Genomic DNA, 21820 nt, shown 5'->3' with positions numbered 1-21820 from the left:
CAGCCTCCTTCCTGCTGCCCAGGTGCCTCAGGGCATGCTACCTCAGAGCTGCCTGGCTCTGAGCCCTGATTGGCTGGGATGGGAGGTGGGGTAGTCAGGAGCCCTGGCAAGTGGACAGTCTGCCCTCACCCTGTAGAGCCAGTTCCGGACGCTGCAGGGCCAGTTCCCCTGCCCCACCCCAGGCTTCTTGTCAGGCTTGCCCAGTAAGACGGCTCCTTGAGGCTCAAGCTGAGGGGCACCTGGCCCCACTTGTGTGGGTGTCATAGCTCCAGGACTTGACAAACCCACGAACCCCACGTAGTCAGCAGGCCCTGTGAACCTACCAGTAAGGCACTTGAACCACTGGCTAGAAGCCAGGAACCAGTCCCTGTGCACAGGCCACATTCTGGGTGGAGGCCTTACTGCTTAAGCTCTGGGAAGGAAGCCATTAGTTGCCTCTAGACCATTAAGGGGCTTTTGGCATCAGGGGACATAATCAGATTTGAGTTCTGAGCAGGTCACGCAGGCTGCCATGTGAACGGGGCAGTGGAGACAGCTGTTGGTTTGGATCATGGGATAGTCACAGAGGGGTGGCTTTAGGAGGTGAGCTGTATGTGATTTCGGCAGTGTCTGGGAAGCCAGGCTGTAGTGAGCCTTACACCTGAGTCCTGCACCTACAGTGGCAACTGGATCCTTAGATATGGGGCTCCGAAGAGGAACACAGAATCCTAAGCTCAGAGACTGTAACTGAGCCCTGAAATGAAGGCAGGCTGGCACGAAGAAATGGAGATCGAGTTAGAAGTTGGCTGCACACCAAATGCCAGGAAAGATGAGTAACAGCCACATGGAGGAGGAAAATTAGCAGGTGGGGGTGGGGAAGGCCCAGGAGAGGATAGCTGCTCTGGAACCTCCTGCCAGGTCAGTTCAGAGGTGGCTGAGAACGTCTCAGGGGAGGGAGTGTCAACAGGAAGGTCACCACAGACCTTGGCAGAAGTTACCTCAGGGCCAGCAAGAGGCAATGAGACGGCTGAAGCTGGTGAGAGAGAACTCGAGATGTGAACTCAGTCCAGCTCAGGGAGGAGACACCAATGTCTCAGCTTCTCTTTTCAGTTATTTTATTCAAGAAAGTGGAGGACGGACAAGGGGACTGAACTGAGCCCTGAGTCCCTGAAGCTCCCAGCTCAGCCCCGCACAGCATGACCAGACAGGATCCAGGAATATCCAATACACTGTCCTCCAAGAGCGCAGTGGCCCAAACACAACAGACCCAGCCTGTGCATTGGCCAAGGTGGGCGCTATTTGGGGGTGCCGCCACCCTTCTTGGGCGTGGTAGGCTTCTTGCTTTGCCAAAGGTGTCCCTGGATAGTGAAGGCATCCACACTCATAGACATGGTCTTGGCAGGGATCTGGGTAAAGCGTTTGCGGTCTGAGTTGTACTTATAGATGCCCTCGACCATGGCTGGGGTGACAGTACGAGGCCCATAGCCTGCCAGCCTCGACAGCTCCTCCGTCTCCCCAGAAAGAGTGTAGAGCGCCCGAAACTGGCAGCTTGAGTCCCGGAAGAGAATCAGGAAGTGGTTGGCCTTGCTTTTCTCGATTTCCTGAGGGATGGTGTTAAGAAGCCGGTCAGCTGGTCAGGCAGGACCACTGACCCACCCACCAGCCCCACGTATCCAGGCAGGTGCAGGGCTCACCTCGAGAATTCGGTTCTTCTGGGGCTCGTTCACCTTGCCTGCCAGGCAGCAGTGTGACAAGGCATTGTGGATGATAAACTTGTTAGACTTGGCGCTGGGTTCTTTGTACAGCCGGGGACCTAGACAGCAGTCAGTCAGCAGGGATGGGACAGGTAGAGAACCTGCGGCTGCTCACATTATCCAAAGCCTCACTTACCTGTGTATTCAGGCACTGATGCTGGTGAAGAAGCATTGCTTCCGTTCTCCCAGTCACGCTCTCGACTGCCAGGCAGGCGGCTTGGAGACATGAGACCTGATGGAGAAGGGGCCCTATAGAGGAGGGCAAGGATGGAAGTGGGGTCAGTAGTGTGTGAAGCATACCCCCCCTCCAGTGTACAGTGAGATCAGTACGCTGCAGAAGAGAGGTACATGGATGCTGCATACTCCTACAAGTCCATGTGATACCTTTCCAAACACTCAGCCCCTCTGATACACCAACATTGCATGGGGGTGAGTTCTCCGGACCTTTCCATCAGGTCCCAAATCCTATCTGCGTATACACGCGCTTCCTTCCATCTATACAGTTCATCCAGATCCCACTCTTGACTCCAGAGATGTCTATAGATGATGGTGAGCTCTGAGAGCCCTGCCTACCCGGACTCACCGAGATGTGGATCTCTTCACACCAAGATTATTAGTAGCCTCATTGGCCACAGTAGACAGGGACAATGTGGACTGGGAATAGATCTTGCTGAGTCGTGAGCCTAGGATGAGACCAGACCAGTCAGCCCCACCTAAGGCCCCTTTACCTCCATTAACGCCCAAGGGTCCAGGGTCTGACCTTCCCAAAACCCTTCCAGCCTTTTGCAGCCCAGCTCCATTTTTGTGCTTGCTTCATTGGCTTTTTTTTTCTTTTTTATAAACAGGGTCTTCTGTAGCCCTGGCTGGCCTCAAACTCCCTATTTGCTAAGGATGACCTTGAATTCCCGATTCTTCTGTCTACTTCCTGAGTGCTGAGTTAGGCCTATACCCCCATACCTGGTTAATGCTGGGGATAGAAGAAACAAGAGCTTCCTGTATGCTAGGCAAGACCTCTCTCTACCAAATGGGCCACTACCATTACTCTGAACTTTTTTCCCTTACGCAGTTGGCCGGGAACCTGCTCAGTAGCCCAGACTGGGATCAAAATCAAAATCCTCCTGCTTCAGCCTCCTGAGTATTATAATGACAGGCATGTGCCACCACGCCTGGCTTAATATGGCAAGGAAATCTTTTTCTAGTGCTGGGGAATGAACCAAGGGCATCTCATAGTCCGAACACTCCAGCCCTACGCTTCACACTCCCATCCACATACCTACAGAGAAGGGAGTATTACTTAGTAACATCCTCAGACATTCAGCCAAGGAGAGAAGGCCCCCTCCCCACAATGAAAATTCTGTTCACCCTAAATACCTGCCCCATACTACACTGCAGATGCTCCCTTTTCTCCACAACCATAGAGCCTCTCCCAGCCACAAGGTAGGCCCTTCCCACAGGGTCCTCACCCAGCAGGCCGCGGGCTGGGCTTCTTGCCAGGGCCGAGTCATCACAGCAACCAGAGCGTGGCCGGGTGGCCCTGCGCCCGCCCCGCCCTGGTCCCCCGGTCCCTGAGGCCCGGGGCCGTAGCACCTTATCAAGGTCATCCATCAGCTTCAGTTGTGCCCGGCGCTCATACTCAAGCCTGGTGAAGTCCCCTCTCCGGGGGCCCACCTCCTCCTCAGCTGGGACCGCAGCTCTGGTAGCAGGGGCTGCAGGGGCTGCAGTGGCTGCAGGGGCCAAGCCTAGGCCTTCCTCCTGAGCCAGCCTGCATATTAAACAGAAGGGGAACAAGCAGAATAGAATATGGGGGCACTGAGGCAGCAATATCAAAAGCCAGGGCCCCCTCATTCCAGCTATAGCCTCACCTTGCCGCCTCCTCCCGTTTCTGTTCCTTTTCAGCCTCCTGCCACTGTTTACGCCGCCGAGCCTCCTCTACCCGTCTCTGCTGCCTCTCAAGCAGGCTGGCTCGCTTCTGAGCCATCTCATCCTCAGGTTTGTCTTCGTCCTGCAGGATGACATCAGAATCCAGGTATAGCTGAAGTCTGATTTTTTTCCCACTGACCCAACTGTGGTTTCACCTGACCTTTCTAAAAGTCTTCAGAGTATTTAGTTGGTGCCTACTTTATGCACGGACTTACAGACCAGGGAGCTGCATACATAAAGCATTTGACCCAAAGGGGAAGATAATTAAGTGATAACACAGACCTATAATGCTCTACCTATGCTTGGAGTGCTGCCAGACTGGACTAAAGCCTATACTATTCTGGGGGCACCAAGCGAGCCTTTCCTGAAGCACCCCTGAGGCATAATGAAAGGGACTTACTTAACTGGGGAGAAGTGAGGGGAACTTTCCAGACAGATGGAATAGAAAGTTCAAAGGGAGGCCTTGAGGCCAGAACAAACCAGTATGTCTGGAACATGAGCTGGGGAGAATGATATAAGTCAAAGTCAGAAGGGAGCAGAGCCCAAAGAGTGGACAGGATTTTTGTCCTCAGGGGAAAAGGGGGTTTAGACCAGCAGGAACTGAGTATGCCTTCTTTAGTTATGTCCAGTTAGTACACTATGGTGGCCCAGGCTTCAGGAGGCATGAAGATGGAGGATAACTGAACAGGGCCGGTCAGGAAAGAGGAACTCTAGGATCACCCTAGCCCTGTTTGTCCATCTGTCCAACAACTATTTGTCTACCAATCAACCTCCCTCTGTCTGCTTACCCACATACCAATTCACCTCCTATCCCTACCTAACCATCACCTTCCCGCTCTAGCCTATCCCCCTACCCATGCATCCACCCTCCCTCTAACCCATCCACTACCTCCCATGCCCCTTTCTAGTCCCCTAGGACACCTCCGCTTCCCACCCACCATCTATCCACTACCTGCCATCCTCCTTACTAGCCCCCCACAGGACATCCCCACTTCCACCATTCACACATCCACCTATTAGCTCACCTTTTTCCTTTCTCACCTGCCCAGGTGACTCACCTTATAAAAGAATCCAAGCCCAGACCGGGGCTCTCCCTCAGAAGATGCCTCTTCCTCTAATGAATCCTCAGCCCCAGGGGGGCTCCCATCTCCCTCCTCATCAGCAGTAGGCTCTCCCAGGCTGGCTAGGGGGATCTCAATGAGGGCAGGCTTGGTGGCGGACTCCTCAGGAGGCGTCCCCTCCGACAGAAGGATAGAAGAGCGAGTCTGTACAGGCACCTGGCTGGGTGAGAACTTGCGTAGGTGAGGGAGGCTGTCTACATCATGGGGTGGTGTGAGCACCCTTGTTAGGGGTGCAAGCTTCAGCTCTGCCGGCCTTGCATGTTTTGGACTACGGGGTGTTGGGTTGGGGCCTGGCCCTGGGCTGCGCCTGGCAGCTGGGGCTCGACGGGCAGGACTAGGGGATGCCGCTTTAGGCCCAGTGGTGGGTCCGGGGATGACCCAGGCTGCAGGTGGTGGGGCAGGTCCAGGGGCCTCTGGAGGGGCCAGAAGCCGCTGTTGCTGATCTGTGAGCCTCTGCATGTCCCGTTGCAGAGAGCTCAGAGCGGCACTCAGCTTACTGACTGCTCGATTGTAATCCCCCAGTCCCTCTGGGGGCACTGGGCCCAGATCTGGAGAGAAGGTAACTGACTTAGGCCGTGAAGATGGCTCACCCTGGCCCTCACCTGCTGGTCGTTCCCCACCAGGAACTGAGCCCAGCTCAGCCTCCTCCTCAGCCTCCCCTGCAGCCTCCCGAGGCTGCACCTGCAGGAAAGCACTCTTGCCCAGTCTCTGCCTGTGCTTGGCAAAGATGGCCTCAATGCGTCGCTTCTGAGCCTCTATGGCTCGGCGCTTTTCCTCCAGTCGGGCTCCCAGCTCGCTCATCTCTGAGCTCAAGGCCTCAGGTGCTGCGGGAGTAGATGTTGGAGACCCCATTCCTGATTCGGCCTCAGCCTTCACCAGCTGTTTCTTGCGTTCAGCAAAACTGGTCATCTTCACTTCTGAGTTATTGGCTGCGGGGGATGAAGCCACAGCTTTTGGGGACCCCTCAGATGGGGGCGGTGGTTTCAATACCTCCCCTGTTGGGCAGGGAGATGGTTTTGAAGGGGTCTCAGGGTGGGATATATAGATGGGCGCTTTGTTGAGCCCATCGGACAGTGGCTTTGAGGCTCCTTCAGGAGGGTAAGGAGAGGCCAGCGGTGGTTTGGAGAGGCCCTCAGGAGAATGGAGGTAGAAGCTGCCGTCGGCAGCCCCATCAGGGAGCAACCGGGGCTCAGCACTGTGGATGATCTGCAGGGCCTCTTCAATTGTGGGTAGGTCTCCAGATTCTGGGGTTGGCTGAGCAGGATTCCGGGATGATGACGACACAGGACGTGGGGGACCCAGACTGTCTGAGCTGACGGAGCGGAGCAGGACAGGATCTCCCATGACCACGTCTACATCGCTGTCCAGGCCAAAGGGAGTGCTGAACGATACAGCCTGGGAAAGGGGACGGCTGGGTGGCCAGAGGGTGGGGTCAGCCCTTGGGACAGGCCTCTGCCCTGCCCTGATTAGCCCAATCTCTCCTCCAAGGCTACGGGGCCCCTTAAAATGCACTCACCTAAGCTGGCGGTTCCAGGCCTTGCCAAGAGCCTCCATGTGAGACATGGACGGAGATGACTTCAAGGAGCCTGGGGAGGGAGAGTGAATGGTCACTGTGGAGGGGGAGGTCACTCATGTAGGGGTTGGCTAGTGTATGAGGCAACCTCTGCAGAATCACAAGGTGGGTCACTGATGGGTCATTATGTGTCTGGTTGTACTACGTTTCCAAAAGTGGCTGGCTGGAACATCTGGCATGGCTCAATAATACAATAGTTGCCTAGCAGGTATAAGGCCTTGGATACAATCTCTAGTACTGCAAAGTCCAGATAGCAGTTTCTTTTGGGCTGATGAGATAGCTCAGCAGATAAGAACACTTGTCTCCAAGCCTGATGAACTGAGTTCAATATTGGGGACCTACATGGTGGCCAGAGAGAATCAACTTCGGCAAGTTGTCCTCTCTGAACCTCGACACATGTATTGAGGCACCTGTTCACCCCCACACATATACAACTATAATTTAAAAATTAAAATGAAACAACCAAATATTGACAGTTGGGGCTATTTGGTGTCATGCAAGGAGTCTTCTCTGTTTTGTTGAGATGGGATCTCACTGTGTAATCCTGGCTGGACTGGAACACTCTATGTAGACCAGACTGGCTGCCAACTCACAGAGATCCACCTATCTCTACCTCCTCAGTGCTGGAATTAAAGATATGAGCTACCACGCCCGGCTGATGCAAAGGGTCTTGAAACTAGCCACAAAGGAAGCCAGAAAGACCCAACGAGGGCCTTTGGAGGACTCAACATGAAGTCATCTGGGGGATTCTTGTGGTTGAAGTTTCCTAGTAATAGAAGCCATATTCTCTCTTCACCTGTGGATCCTCGGAGTGGGGACTGGGGGCCACCAGGTGACAGTAGCGGGTGACGGAAGTTGAACACAGGAGAACTGCCAAACAGATACACATCATCCTTCAGTCACCTCCTACAGGTGTCCCCAGTCTTGCCCCAGCATCCAGGTGGGCAGGAAGAACCCCAATGAGGACCCATACCTGCTCCCGCTGTTGTTCTGAGATGGTAAAGTCTCAGTACCCCGGGGGGAGACAGCTATTGGATGCACAAAGAAAGAGGTAAGGCAGGGCTCCTTTACCCTCTTCCAGACCCCGAGGCAAACCCAAGACCCCAGGGCTCACCGTGTCCATCAGGCAAGTCTTTTGCCTGCACAAAATCAGGCTTCAGAACCTCAAAGCACATATACATCTCAGCCAACAGCACCACCAGATTGACCTGCAGGCCAGAGGGAGGTCAGCTGACTGGTGGAAGAGGCCTGGATGTGGACCTCAGGCCCTGAGCCTCACCCCCACCCTCTCAAGAAGACCTTACCTTGAGGGGTGGTGGGACGTACAACAAGTCCTCGAGGGACAGGGGGCAGCCGCGAGGAAGACGGGAGGCACAGAAGTCTTGCACCAGCTGCAGGTTGTACAGGCTGTCTGCCACGGACATGGGGTCCTTGAGGCACACCTCTGTGGGGAAGGAAGACGGGAGCCCCCAGGAAGCCCTCCTGTGAGCCAGGTCTTCTACCTTCTGCAAGTGCACACTATAAAGTGCTGACACCCTAAAATTAACTCAAGGGCTTTTTTTTTCTTGTCCTCTGTATGTGTGTGCGCACACTGTGTACAAGCCTGCAGGCTAGACGTTAACAGCGAGTCCCTGGAATCCTCCTGTTTCCACCTCTCTGGCACTGGACTATAGAACTCACTGCCATACAGCGATCCTTACGTGGGTACTGAGAACCCAAACCCAGGTCTTTGTGTTTTTGCAGCTGATCAACTGAGCCATCACCCATCCCTCCTCAAAATATGTTTTCTGGAGAGATGGCTTGCAGGTAAAAGCATGTACTGCTCTTGCAGAGGACCTGACTTTAGTTCCCAACACCCCATCAGAAGGGTGTAGCTACAGGAGATCCAACACCCTTTTCTAGACTCCAGGGCTACCTGAATTCACATGTACACAGACCCACACACATATACATATAATTTAAAACCAAAATAAATCTTAAAAACAAAAAAACAGCTTCCCAAGGGCTGGGAATACAGGACAGTTAGAAAAGTGCTTGCTTTGAATATACAAAGCCTGGCTTCCACCCCCAGCATCCCATAAATTTGGCCTGGGGGATACATGTCTATCATCCTAATACTTGGAAGATAGAGGCGGGGTATCAGGAGTTCAGGGCTATCCTTGGCTATTTAGTGAGCTTGAGGCCAGTCTGGGCTATAAGGGACTCTTGTTTCAATAAAAACAAAACAAATCACTTTTTCCCAGGGAGATATAGTAGCACATACCTATAATCCCAGCACATGGGAGGCCTCAGGCAGGAAGAGAGAAAGCTTGAGACTTCTGTCTCCAAACAGTAACAAGTTTCTTTTTCTTAGCCAACCATTGCCCTTTAGGCACCACATTTGACCCAAAAGACTTTTAGATGACTTTATTATCTCTTTTCCCCAATCAGAACGTCCAGGAAGTCAAGAGTGTGCCTCTATTTTGGAGTACCTAAACTGGGGTCTGGAACATGGCCTTCAGCAAGTATGAACTCCTTAAAGCCTGAGAAATTTAGACTCCTATATGGGGTCACAGAGCTAACTAAGGGAAGAGAAAGAGATGCCAACCCAGACTTTAGGGTCTGGGGATGTGGCTGAGCTGGTAGAGTGCTCGCCTAGTGTGCATGAAGCACTGGATTCCATCCCCAGCACTGCATGAACCGGGCAAGGTGTGCACACTGTCATCCCAGCACTCAGGAGGTGAAGGCAGGAAGATGAGAAATTCAAAGCGAGGTCAAGGCTACTCTAGGCTGTGTAAGACCTTGGCTCGGTAGTGAAACATACTGGCCTTGCAGACTGGAGAAGCCTTCCCAGGATCGGGGCTGCATTATCTATTACTCACCCTCAAGCCGCAATAGCTGGGGACAATAGCAGTGGATTGTAGCTGCCAGTGCTGCCCCACTGGCCAGGTCTTGAAGGGTGGTCACATTTGGAAAGCAGGGGGCCCGTCGGGCAATGGCACGGTCCTTGCGGTATCGAATCTGTGGACAGGAGCAGAATGAGGTTAGCAATCAGTCTGGTCCTCCCCAGGTTGGCAGTCATGCAGGCTGGAACAGGGAAGATGGGGATTTCTGCCATGAAGGGGTGGGAAGCTCGGGATCCCCAGAGCCAGAACGGGAGGGGAGGGAGGGCCAGCCTGGAGCAAGGGAAGGACAGCAGCGAGAGGCAGAAGACTTGTCTGCGAGCAGCCAGGCCAGCAGCAGGGGCTAGGGACAGGGCCTCCTGAGACCCCGGGGAAGGGGGATACATTACCATAGGGGGTTTGTTCCCCGACTCCTTCAAACAGAAGGCAATTGCGTGCTGGGGGGGGAAGGAGCGGCCGTCAGCAAGGCCTGCTGAGCCCCCAAAGCCTCCTCTGGGGAAAGGAGGAGTGCTGACCCCTGTCCTGAGCCTTGGCCATCTAACTCCCTAATCATACTCTGGCCAGCTTCGGGGACCCCAACTCCTCCCAGCCCTGAGGAACCCCACAAAAGCAGCCTCCCAAGACAAGCCCAGGCCCCGGCTTAGGAAGAAGATGCAGAGGAAGCAGGTAGGCAGAAGAAATAATCAACCCCCCAACCTAGACCCCAGGGTAGGGAGAAGCAGTGAGCAAAGGTGGGGATCCCATCCAGCCTCCACTTTCCTGTTATTTATATACTGCAATAAATTTTACTAAGCAAGGAGAGGTTTAGACCATTGTGTGAGATCACACAGCTAGTTAGTGGAAGAGAGAGAGAACTTAAAAACCTCAGCTCCTTCCCCCTAGGAAAGCTGAAGATCTTCCTCTTGGCTAGGAAGATTCCCTCCATGTATCTATCTGCAATTTGTGGTCATTGTCTATGAATCTGGTAGGCGAAGGGGCCCTGCTCCTCAAGCTAAGGACAGGTGCAGGGAGTCTTGCACTTTTAGTTAATGGAATGCTCGTCCACTTGGGTTTTTTATTTTGTTTTAGATTTACTTTTATTTATGTGTGTATTTGTGTGTCTGTGTGTTGGTATGTGCATGTGTATGTAGTGCACATGGAAGCCAGAAGAGGGTGTTGGATTCCCAAGAGTTGGAGTTACATGCATCTCTCCAGCTTCAACCTCTGTCTGTAGTTTTTTTTCTTCCTTCCTTCCTTTCTTTTCTTTTTTTTTTTTTTTGGTTTTTTTTTGTTTGTTTGTTTGTTTTTGTTTTTGTTTCTCAAGACAGGGTTTCTCTGGGTAGCCCTAGCTGTCCTGGAACTAACTTTGTAGACCAGACTAGCCTTGAACTCACAGAGACCCACCTGCCTCTGCCTTCTGAGTGCTGGGATTAAAGGTGTGTACCACCACCAACAGGGCTGTTTGTGGTTTTTGTTTTAAAGACATGGTCTCCAGATATACCCTAGGCTGGACTAAAATTTGTAATACTCCTGCCTCAATTTCCCAGGGGCTGGGATTATAAACATACAAAAGCATGCCCACCTCTACCTTTGCTAATGACAGAGATCCCCCCCACAAGTCTTGGGTCCCAAAGAGTTCTCTCAGTCCGCAGGGCCAGGGTGCTACCTCCATTGCTCACCGCTGGGGCTGGGGGAGGATGCAGGCCATCAGGCAGAAACAGACACAGACAAGACAGAAACAAGCAGGACAGGCAGACAAGACCAACAGACAGCCCCACTTACAGGAACCAGCTTCCAGTACCAGCGTGTGGGGCACTATTGCCAGAGGGACAGAGAAGGGGACAGCAGGGGCCGGTGCAAGAGGTGCAGAGAGAAAGAGGAAAAGGGAGTCACCTCCAGGCCCACCCCCAACCTCAGCAACGGCCAGGAGGTGCAGCCCATCCCTTCCCACCCAGCTCACAATCATCCATCCATCCATCCATCCATCCATCCATCCATCCACTCATCCACCCATCCGTCCATGCATGCATCCATCGTCCTAGCCTCACCGAGGGCTGGGTAGGAGCAGCCCCATCCAAAGGAGCTGCAGGAGATGCACGCTGGGATGCTTCTTGTTCTGTCTTTTCCTGTAGCCGCCGAACGGTCTAGGGGTCAGAGAGAAGTCAGTGCCTGACCACTTGGCCAATGCTACTATCTCCACTCCTGGCCTGGCCTGACCCTACTTACTGTGTCTACCCAGAAAAGGAGTTTGTGCTCCAAGCTGCTCAGAGCCAAGGGACCAGGCAGTGTCTTTGTCCACTCAAAGGAGAAGGCAACCATGAGGGCGTCGATGACAGCTAGGTGGGCTCCCTGTAGGGGCAAAGTCTGGAAGATGAGGCCAGAAGGCAGGGCAGGGGGCTACCTTTCCCCTTCTAGTTCCAAAGAAGAGGAAAAACCTGAAAGTAGGATTGGTGACGGGGCTAGGGGTAGGCAGGTGGGACCTTGAGGGCTAGTTATAGAAGAGGCACACAGGGCGGGCTAGGCTTTGAAGCTAGACACCAGGATTTACAATAGAGTGGTCCATGTAGGGAAAGCAAGGGCAGAACCAGCCTGGGTTGGAGGAGATTGAGGAGTGGAAGGCTATAGGAACTTGAGGGAGGAGCCATGCATGAAAGGCAGAACTGAGTGTGATGTGATGCCCTTAGCTTGGTGAGAGAGGCTAGGCTTGGAAAATGAAGATAGGTTTGACAGGAGCTAAGTTTGTGGGAGAAGCTATATCTAATGGGATGCGCATGGGGGTGTGGCTAGAGAAGAAAAAGTCTGGCAGAGGAAACCAGGATTAGCGGGTGGAAATTGAAAGGAGGTTCAGGAAAGACACTGGAAACTTTGGAGGAAGGTGAACTCTGGACGGTTAGGGTGGCTAAGGGGAGGAGCCAAGACTGGTAGGCGGGGCCTCACAGGCCAGGAGCAGAGCCTACCATGAGAATCGGCTGGTGTCTGAGGTCAGCCTCTCGCACTGGGTGCTCGGGCAGGGAGGGCACGGTGCCCCTCCTAGCCAGCAAGGCCAGCAGCGCGGAGGGGCTGGGGGGTGGCTCGAGCTGCGGTAGTGCCTGGTGCCAGGCCCGGCAGTAGAGCTCCGCAGAGAGCAGCAGGCGTGTCACCGGGGGCTTCACGTGCTCCTGTGCATACTGGTCCGTGTAGAACGGTTCCCACAGCTCCGGGGGTACGTGCTCTGCAGTGGGGAGGGGCACAGCAGGTCAGATCAACACATACCCCACCTACTCACCCCCTTTCAAAGACATAATCCCCAGGAAGGGAGGGTCTGGCCTAGGAAGGGACTGTCTATAGGGCCAGACACACAAGTACAAGTCATTTGCCAGGGCTACCACAGGGGGTTCCAGGCCACCTGAGTTGGGAAGGGAGTGAGAATTCTGCGTGTTGAGGGTGGTATCAGTCAGACTCTCATCAGAAGCTAGTTACAGGTAGTAGTGAGCCACCAGACATGGACGCTGGGGAATGAACTAGGGTTAGCGTCCTCTAGGACAGCAGCAAGAGCTCTTGACAGCTGAGCGTATCTCCAGCCTCGACAGAGTCTCTCCTTGAACCTGGAGTCTCACTGAACCTGGGCGTGGCCATTCCAGCTGAACTAGCTGGCCAGTGAGCCCTCTACGACCCACTGTCTCCATCTCTCCAGAGCTGAGGTTACAGTACGTCCAGCCCTTTTTCCTGTGGCGGCTGGGGATCTGAACGCAAGTTCCCAGGAAGACACTTTCCCCACTAAACCATCTCCTCAGTCCTTATTTGTCTAGATTTTAGAGGTTGAATTTCATGTACCCCGAGCTGGCTTCAAAACTGCTAAGTGGCTAAGAATGACTTGAACTTCTGATCTTCCCATCTTCTCTCCCAAAGTCCTATGATTACAGGCATGCACCACCACACCCCGTCTGTGCCCTGCTGGGGACGGAACGAAGGGCTTCCCACATACCCCTCAAGCACTCTACCCAGCAAGTAGCCCTGCAAACTTCCATCCACAGCCCTGGAAACTTCATAGACGGCAACAGCTTTACAGAGAAGGCTCGGGGAAGGAAAGTGACTGGCCTCAGGCTACATGGGTCTCCAGTGCCAGGACTGAGACTCAAACGCAGGCCTTAAGCAAACCTTATACCCTATACCATCTTGGTGGCTGGGGTGGTTGTGAGGCTGCCTACAGGATATACGTGCCAAAGGCAGGCAGAGAGCAGATTCCTCAAGGAAACAGCGGGCATTAAATTGGGAAACTAAAGAAAAAGAGGAGAGAGGGGAAGATGACCAGGGCCCCAAAGGGCAGTGAACAGAAACAGGTGAGACAAGAGGCAAGGGTAAAGCTGGGTATGCCAGGCCTTGGGGACACCGAAAAGCAGAAAAGTTTAGGGCCCAGTGTGCACAGCTATACCCCTAGCCCTGGGAAACTGAGAAAGGCTATGAAACAGTAACAAGCCCGTTTGTGCTATGACACCTTGCCTCCAAGAGCCCACCGAGTATGGTGGCCCATGTCTGTAACTGCAGCACTTGAGAGGCAAGCAGACTGAGATCAAGGCCAGTTGGAGCCAAAGTGAGAGCCTGTCTTAAAAAAAAAAAAAAAAAAAAAAAAAAAAAAAAAAAAAAAAAAAAAAAAAACTGATCAGTAATATGGCTAATATGGCTCAACATTGCCACAAAGCCTGGTCACCTAAGTTCCATCCACAAGACCCACATGGTGGAAGGAGAGAACCAACTCCCACAAGTTGCCCTCTGACCTTCATATATACATCTATCCACACACATATCCACATAAATAAAAAATCAAAAGCGAGGGCAAAGGGATGGCTAAGCGGGCAAAGGTGCTTGCTGATAAAGTAACAACAGCAAGGTCACTCTCCAGATCCCACAGGAAGGCGGCGAGAACTAACTCCTCAGTGTTATCTTCTGACCTCCACGCATCCCCCTCCCCCAACACACACACAGTGATAAAATTAAGGCAGGAAAAAGAGTGAGGTGTGGCAGGTAACACCTCTAATCTCAGCACTCAAGAGGCTGAGGCAGGAAAACTGCTACAAGCTCTAGGCCAGCATGGGGTACATTAACTTCCAGGCCAACCTGTCCTACAAAGAGAGGCCCTATCTTAACAACAACAAAAATCAAACAGGGAGAGTCAGGGAGGGGAGTTGACGACAGTGGACAGGATAAAAATACACTGTATACATATGTATGTCTTTGAAACTATCAAAGAACAAAGTATATTTTAAAAAGAGGAGAGCAGGGCAATGATGGCACACGCTTTAATCCCAGTACTCGGAAAGCAGAGGTAGGTGGATCGCTGTAAGTTCGAGGTCAGCCTGGTCTACAGAGCGAGTTCCAGTACAGTCTCCAAAAACCAAAACCAAACCAACAATAGCAAAAAAAAAAAAAAAAAAAAAAAAAAAAAAAAAAAAAAAAAAAAAAAAGAAAAGAAAAAAAAAGAAAGAAAGAAAGAAAGAAAGAGAAAAAAAAGAAAAAGAAAGGTGAAGGATATGCTGCCTAGAAACCCCAGTGAGAGCCTGGGAATGTGGCTCAGGGGTAGAGCCCTGCCTAGAACCCCCAAGTGAGGAGCTGGGGAAGTGGCTCAACATCCAGAAGGGGGGAAAAGCTTATTTAAAGAAACTGTAAGCCTTTTGTACTTCACAAGTGAACAATGTGAACGAGATACAGCAGACCAGACCATTCATTCTTCAAAGCCAGGCTCCCATGAGACCACTTGACATAAGGACCTGGCATCATTGACAGAAACCCCGTCTTGCCACATCTCCTTCCATACCCCCTGAAACCACACTTGACCTTCCCAGTGAGGGCTGTACTCCTATGGAGAGTCAAGCGCACCTCCCTGTCCTTAGCTTTGCTCCTTGAAAGATGAGGGATTTCAGGTTGGCTAGATGGCCCAGTAGGTAGGGGTACTTGTTGTCCAGACTCAAAACCTGAGTCTGATGCCCAGGAGCACGTAATGGAAGGGGAGAACCAACTTCCAAAAGTTGTCCTCTAACCTTCACATGTGTGCCACAAAAGAGGCTCGTCCATATACATTTTTTAAATGTAATTTTTAAACTTTTAAAGAAAGATGAAGAATTTGAAGGTTCAATGCCTGCCCCTGCCCCTACTGCTCTATCACTGGCCTTGCCTCAACCTCCCTATCCTGGCTTCCATCCTAGACCCAGCTTCTGTTCTCCTGTTCCTGGTCTCCCCAAGGCCAACAGCAGCCAGCCAAACATACACCCACAGGCCCATAATGCACCCAGGCTCTGTGCCCAGTACCTCCTTCCGGAACCCTTCCTCCTGCTATCTTATTCCAGAGGGACAAGCCCCACCCCATCTTGTGTAGGCTTGTGTGGCCATCTGATTGCCACCTGCTGCAGACCAGGATGTGTCTCTACCCTGGCATCTCCCACCCCACCCCCCAGGCTACCCAGTGATAAATCACCACCCTGCCTTTACCTGCCTATGCTGCATCTACCTCCTGACATCACACAAATCCTGATCCCCCATCTCCCCAGTCCCCCCTCCAACCCCCCCCCCACCCGCTGAGCACTTCCTGTTCCCAAGAGCAAAATGTAAAGACTTTCCCTGAGGAAGAAAAGTGGCCTGTCACTGACTCTAGCTTCATTTTGTTTTGAGACACAAATTTGCTATGTAGCCAAGGACGAACTCCACTTCCAGTCTTCCTGCTTCCACCTTACCAGTGCCCGGAGTGCAACTATCCAAGGGCAACCACGCCTACTTTATGCCTTGCTGGGGACTGAACTCAGGACGCTGAGCATGCTAGGTAAGCACTCTATCTACTAGGCTACACCTACAGCCTTCGTCTCGGATGTATTATCAAGCACTCATTCTACACTAGTGTCCTTCCACATGACTGCCATTTGGGGTGAGGGGACACACGGTAGTATTGTATGAGGTTTTGCAAAATCCCTGGTCAATATTCATGACTGTACCCTTGTCCTCCAATGTAGAGATAGCCAGCAGGACATGGTGCCACACTTGGGAAGCAGAGACAAGAGGGTCATGAGTTCAAGGCCATCCTGGACTACATAGCAAAACTGTTTCAAAAAGACAAAACCACCAGATGTTTTGTTTCCACTCAAGCCTGCAACCCCAACACTTGGAAGGTTGAGGCAGGAGGATGAGTTCAAGGCCAAGTTGGGCTGCACAGTGAGCTGAGGTGCCCGAAATATAGAGTATAACACTATCTGAACAAAACAAAACAAAACAAAACAAAAAGGACCAGCAAAATGGCTCAGAGGGTAAAAGGCACTTGTCGCTAAACGTAACAACTTGAGTTTAATCTCTGGTTTCCACATGGTGGAAGCAGAGAACTGACAACTACTTCCAAAGTAGTTGTCCCCTGACCCTGCAACACACACCATGGCATGCACACATTCCCCCGCTACACACACACACTAAATAAACATGACTAAAAATTCTAGTTAAAAAATTAAATAGTGAGAAAATACTAAAAATAGAAAGTTAAAAAGTAGAAACAAAGACCATTAATCTGGTATTAGCCCAATACACATTCAAACACCACTTCAATACATACTGAGTATCAAAACATTAACAGGATATTTGATTTTTGGTTTTGAGATAGGGTCTTGTAACCCAGGTTGGCCTCAAACTCAGCTGAACCTTGAACTTGTGATCCTTCTGCCTCACCTCCCAAAAGCTGGAACGACAGGCCTGCCCCACCATGCCCAGTTTTGTGCGGGATTTGAGCGTGTAACTCAGGGTTTCCTGCATGCTAAGTGAAGCATTCTATCAGCTAAGCCACATCCCCACATTCTGGGTTTTGTTTTTGTTGTTGTTGGCTTTTTGTTTTGTTTTGTTTTGTTGTTTTTTCAAGAAAGGGATTCACTGTATAGCACTAGCTGTTCTGGAACTCGCTCTGTAGACCAGGCTGGCCTCGAAGTCACAGAGATTGGACTGCCTCTCTGCTGGGATTAAAGGCGTGCACCACCACATCTAGATTATGCTAGCCACATTTCAGGTGCTCAATAACCACATGGGGGCAGAACATTCCTCTAACATGACAAGTATTATCCATTCCATGACCTTTTGTGTGTTTAATCCTAAAACACACTTTTGTTGCTATCTTGGCGAATAAGGTCTTGTTTTGTGTATGATTGAGCTCCATCCCTAACCCCTGAGGCATTTATTCTAAGACCATATACAGATAAGAAAACCAGGGTTCAGAGAACTAAGCTAACTTGCCCAAGATCACACAGTCTGTAAACAGAGGAGCCCAGATGGAAGCAGTTTCCCTCACAGACCTCTCTCATACTCTCCAGGCCTCAGGAATGGCATTTGGAGTTTCTCAGACTTACATGGAACCTTTTACCTCCAAATTTGTCTCCTCTGAGCCCACCAACCTGCATACCTCACAAGCACGCCTTGGAAGCCACCAGAACTACCTCTCCTCAAGCCTTAGTTCACTGCCTGTCTGATCTTGTTGGTCCTCAGACACCTTCTGTGACTCCCCCGTGCCCTCAGATCTTGGTCTGAGAGGCCTTCCTTCTGGAGCACACACTATCTTTCTGCCCTGACCTCCAGCCACCACAAAGAGCTTCAAGTTCTTCTCTAAGAAGTTCTTTGCATACACAGGCTCCTGCCCTTGGCGGCCTTCAAGACTGCTTCTCAGGGGAGCACCCCTTCACCTGTCTCTCTGAAAGATCTTGGAAATTTTCTCCTGCAGGCCCAGCTGCTTGGTCCACACCAGGTCTTACCACCACTGATATCCAGGATCTAATTCGGTGCCTATCCCCAGTGTCCTGGATCTCTCCCAGCTTCTCCTCCACACCCTAAGCACCCAACAATGGCCTGCCTCTTGAAAGGCATTTGTAGTGAATCCCAAGTCTGTAGAGCCTGGTGGCAAAAGCCTACTATCCTAGCAAACCAGGAGGCTGAGGCAGGAGGTGCAAAGTTGGGGTCCACTGAGATGGCTCAGCAGGAAAATGTGCTTAACATTGTAAGCCTGCCTGGTGACCCTAGTTCTATGCCCAGAAGCCACACAAAGATGGAGAGAATCAACTTCTGAGAGCTGTCCTCTGACCTCCACATGCCTTCTGTGGTAGACATGTATACATACACAAGAATAAATCATTTCTTTTTATCAGAAAAGAAAGTCCAAAGCCTGCCTGAGCTACAGAGTGAGAGAGTATAGGTCAACCTGGGCAACTTAGTAATACTCTATCTCAAAAGAAGTAAAAAGAGGCCTGAGACTGTGGCTTACCAGAAAACACAAGACCAGAGGTCACCATGGAGGAGCTGGAAGTGTGGCTCAGAGGTACAGGGCCTCCGCAGAATCCCCCAACGAGGGGCTGGGGTCATAGTTCAGCTAGAGAGCCCTTGCTAGCATGCTGGCCCTAGGTTTCAACCCAAGTGCTGGTAATTAAAAAAAAAAAAATCAAACCAAAACAAACACCAGGAAGAGAGAGATGGTTCGGCTGGTAAAGACGCTTGCCTGACAGTCTGAGTTCACCCGACATCTACACCCCCAAATCATGTTCTGACCTTCATATACATCCAGTGGCACCCAATAAACAAACAAATAAATAAATGAAATATTTTTAAAAATTGATATAGTTCTGTTCCTCATCATTTCCTCCAGCCCCCTCCACCCTTGTTTGGGAGACAGGTAGATGACAACTTGAATTTGATCCCCAGGGCAGCTGCAGCCACTGAAGGAAGAGAAATGGTTAATCTGAGCTTGAGGAGTTCCCTCGAGGGGCTTTTCTTCCCTTGTGTAAAATGATACAGTGATTTCTGCACTATCCTCCGGCTAAGGGACAGTGAGGGGCAGTAGTAAAGTACTCCCACCAGTCACAGCAGCAGACACTGGGAGCACCCATCAAGCTGGGTGTCACATAAGACAAGGAATTCACCTCTCAGCAAATTGGCCCCAAAAGTATTGGGAGTCTTAAGCTAGCAAGATGGCTCAGCACATAAAGGTTCTTGCCACCAAGTCTGACGATCTGAGTTTGATCCCCAGAGCCCATGTTGTTCTCTGACCTCCACATATGTGTCCCCCCCCACAAATATAATAAATGTAATTTAAAAAAAAAAAGGACTGGGGTCAATGGGCTTTGGTGGTGCACGCTTTTAATCCCAGCACTAGGGAGGCAGAGGCAGAAGGATCTCTGTGAGCTCAAGGCCAGTTTGTTCTACAGAGTGAGCTCCAGGACAGCCAGGAATACACAAAGAAACCCTGTCTTGAGAAGAAGAAGAAGAAAAAAAGTACTGGGGTGGAAAACCATGGCATGCCTTACACGGAAGCAGCTTCTATGTGTTTTCAGGCATGGATACATAACTGGACAAACACCTTTTTTTGTTAATTCAAAGGAAAAACCCAAAGTTCAAAGAATCTGAATTATTTCTCCACACTGTAGAAGGGCTGGGACTCAAACTCATTACAACCTAGCCAAACTGTGCTGTTGGGCTGGCAGGACTGCTCAGTGGGTAGAGGTGCATAGTGCCAAAGTCAGCCGACCTCAGTCAGGTGTCCAGAACTCAGAGAGGTGGAAGGAGAAAACTGACTTTACTGTGTTATCCTCTGACTTTCCGCAGACACGCTGGGGTGCACACCCACACTTCTATACACACACAGTAAAAAATTAAAATGAAAAGCCTACAAAGCGAGCCTTTCTAATCTAATTATTTCAGCATGTGAGGGTCTGGGACATAGGTCCCAACTCCCAAATCTTTTCTTTATCTAGCAAATCCCTGGGGGTGGGCAGGTGTCGGAGCTAGGGAAGGGTGCAGAAAGAGAGACTAAGAAAAAGTGGGAAAGACAGGATTGGGCAGAAGCAACTGACTGACAACTGTCACAGGAGACCCACACCCAGAACAGGTTGATCTGGGAAGGCAACAGAGTCGGGGGAGGGGCTGCACCCGTTAGTGCCAAAATCAGTAGGAGGGCAGGGCATCACCCACCACACACACACACACACACACAGAGAGAGAGAGAGAGAGAGAGAGAGAGAGAGAGAGAGAGAGAGAGAGAGAGAGAGAGAGAGAGTTGTTGCTGCTCCTAGGAAGGCCTAGACCTTAATTAACCCCTGTTTTTCCTAAGAGCAGGCTTGGCCTCCCAGCTCTGGCCTGCGGTGGCTGAAGCTGCCCAAAGCCAGGGCTTGGGGAGCCTTCCCCGGTCTAACAATCCACCCTCATTCTCCCCAGTAGGATGCCCTAGTCCCTCAGGCCTGTGAGCATGGAGAAAAGGGCAGAGAAGGGTCAGCTTCAATAAGGGAAGGCCTGCCAGCCGGGGCTGCCACCCCAGGACACCTGGTGGATAAGCCATTTATGCCCGCCTGAATCCTCAGGAAAATGGGGCCATAAGTCACAGCTGCCATCCTGTGGCAAGAGTCATCGAGACGAAAGGGGGGGATTTACCAGAGTCCCCCAACACTGGCCACCGCAACGCAGACAGAGCCAATGCAGGGTGTGTGTCCCAGTCAAAGAGCTGTAGATCTGTAGATCTGAGCTCTTAAAACGCTCCTTGGGGAATCCAAGCCACGGTGTGTGTTGTGGGGTGGGTGGGTATTAGGGTGGGGTAGGGGAAATCCTGATATGTTTCTGATGTGTGTAAAAGGGGAGTTGGCCATGCAGTCAGGCCCTGGGGTCTGAGAAGTGGGGTGGAGGCGGGAAGCAGAGGACTGTAGCAGGAGCCCCTTCCCCCACATACCCAAAATTTGTCTGCAGACCCCGCCCCTGCTCACCTGGGGGCTCTAATCCCAGGCTCCCCCTGCGCACAGCTGCTTGGCGGGCCCCACCCCCCACTGCGTTCCAGCGACCCGGGCGGGCAAAGTCCAAGAGCCCGGGCCGAGCAGGAAGCTTGGAGGCCCAGCTTAGCAGAGACCGAGAGCTCGGGGGACCCTGGGCAGCCCCGATGCTATTGTTCCCACGGCCCCGGCTTGGCGCCCCGCCCCCCGCACCTGCCGCGCCCCAGCCTGGCGCCCCTGTCCCTTCCCCAAAGGCCTTCGGGTTACCTGCTCCCCCGAATGCGGCCCGCAGCACCCACGCCAGACTCGCCGCCGCCTTGGCCCGAGAGAAATCGTACTGGTCCAATGACTTGATCTCGGGGACCAGGAAAGTCCTCCGCAGTGGCCCGGATCCCGCGGGCGCCGCTTCCACCATGGCGGCGCCGGGGCTACAGCCGCCCGGATCGGCGCGCTCCGATGGGCTGGGCTGCGCTGCTGCGGGGCCGCCGCCACCACGGTCCCCGCTGCCGCGGCGGCTGCTGCTGCTGTTGCTGCTAACGCTGCTGAGGCGCCGCTGAACCAGGTGCGGCCGATCGCGCTGGCGACGCTGCGTCGACCCCGCCCCGGGGCGGAGCCCAGGTGCACCCCGCCTCCTGGGTTGGCCTCAGTCCTCTCGGATACCCTAGGTCCCCACGGGTGCCCACCGACCACACTAACGCTTCTGTGTGTCTTCCTGATGCAAAGGGCTTCGGTGATGGCGGAGGAGGGAAGGGCTGCAGAGGAACGCATGTGCGTGCGCGTGTGTGTTCGTGTGTGTGTGTGTGTGTGTGTGTGTATGGTGTGTTTTGCTCACGCCTGGACCCTGGAGGGCTTAGGTAGCCTTTATCGTGGTTGTTCA

The 21820-nt window shown here is 52.3% G+C and overlaps 1 protein-coding gene across 4 annotated transcripts; it reads right to left on the bottom strand.

Moving 5' to 3' along the window:
* Positions 1-1077: 1077 nt before the first annotated feature.
* Positions 1078-21498, bottom strand: Camsap3 (calmodulin regulated spectrin associated protein family member 3). 4 transcript variants are annotated; one of them, XM_038345574.2, is made up of 18 exons: positions 21211-21498; positions 12166-12419; positions 11435-11557; positions 11257-11352; positions 9619-9666; positions 9209-9347; positions 7652-7791; positions 7462-7555; positions 7321-7375; positions 7144-7217; positions 6291-6360; positions 4712-6185; positions 3596-3735; positions 3197-3495; positions 2317-2416; positions 1870-1982; positions 1674-1792; positions 1078-1580 (listed from the first exon to the last, which is right to left on the bottom strand). In XM_038345574.2, the coding sequence occupies exons 1-18, from the start codon at positions 21356-21358 to the stop codon at positions 1275-1277; spliced, it is 3792 nt and encodes a 1263-aa protein (XP_038201502.1). In that variant the 5' UTR covers positions 21359-21498; the 3' UTR covers positions 1078-1274. The 4 variants fall into 4 exon arrangements, with proteins under 4 accessions (XP_038201502.1, XP_038201504.1, XP_038201503.1 ...); XM_038345576.2 differs by having other exon boundaries at positions 4712-6134; XM_038345575.2 differs by lacking the exon at positions 9619-9666.
* Between the last annotated feature and the right edge of the window lie 322 nt (positions 21499-21820).

Source organism: Arvicola amphibius, chromosome 10 (genome assembly GCF_903992535.2).
Source record: "Arvicola amphibius chromosome 10, mArvAmp1.2, whole genome shotgun sequence".
NCBI classification, from domain to species: domain Eukaryota; kingdom Metazoa; phylum Chordata; class Mammalia; order Rodentia; family Cricetidae; genus Arvicola; species Arvicola amphibius.
Note: the sequence above shows the minus strand (reverse complement) of the source record. Positions and strands in the feature narration are given on the sequence as shown.

Excerpts from the sequence above, each read along its gene's own strand:
- Camsap3 (XM_038345574.2), bottom strand. The coding sequence starts at position 21,358 with ATGGTGGAAGCGGCGCCCGCGGGATCCGGGCCACTGCGGAGGACTTTC. Across the intron at positions 6,361-7,143 it reads CCCACTCCGAGGATCCACAG|GCTCCTTGAAGTCATCTCCG; the intron begins GTGAAGAGAGAA and ends CTCCCTCCCCAG. Across the intron at positions 1,983-2,316 it reads GTGAAGAGATCCACATCTCG|GGCCCCTTCTCCATCAGGTC; the intron begins GTGAGTCCGGGT and ends CCTCCTCTATAG.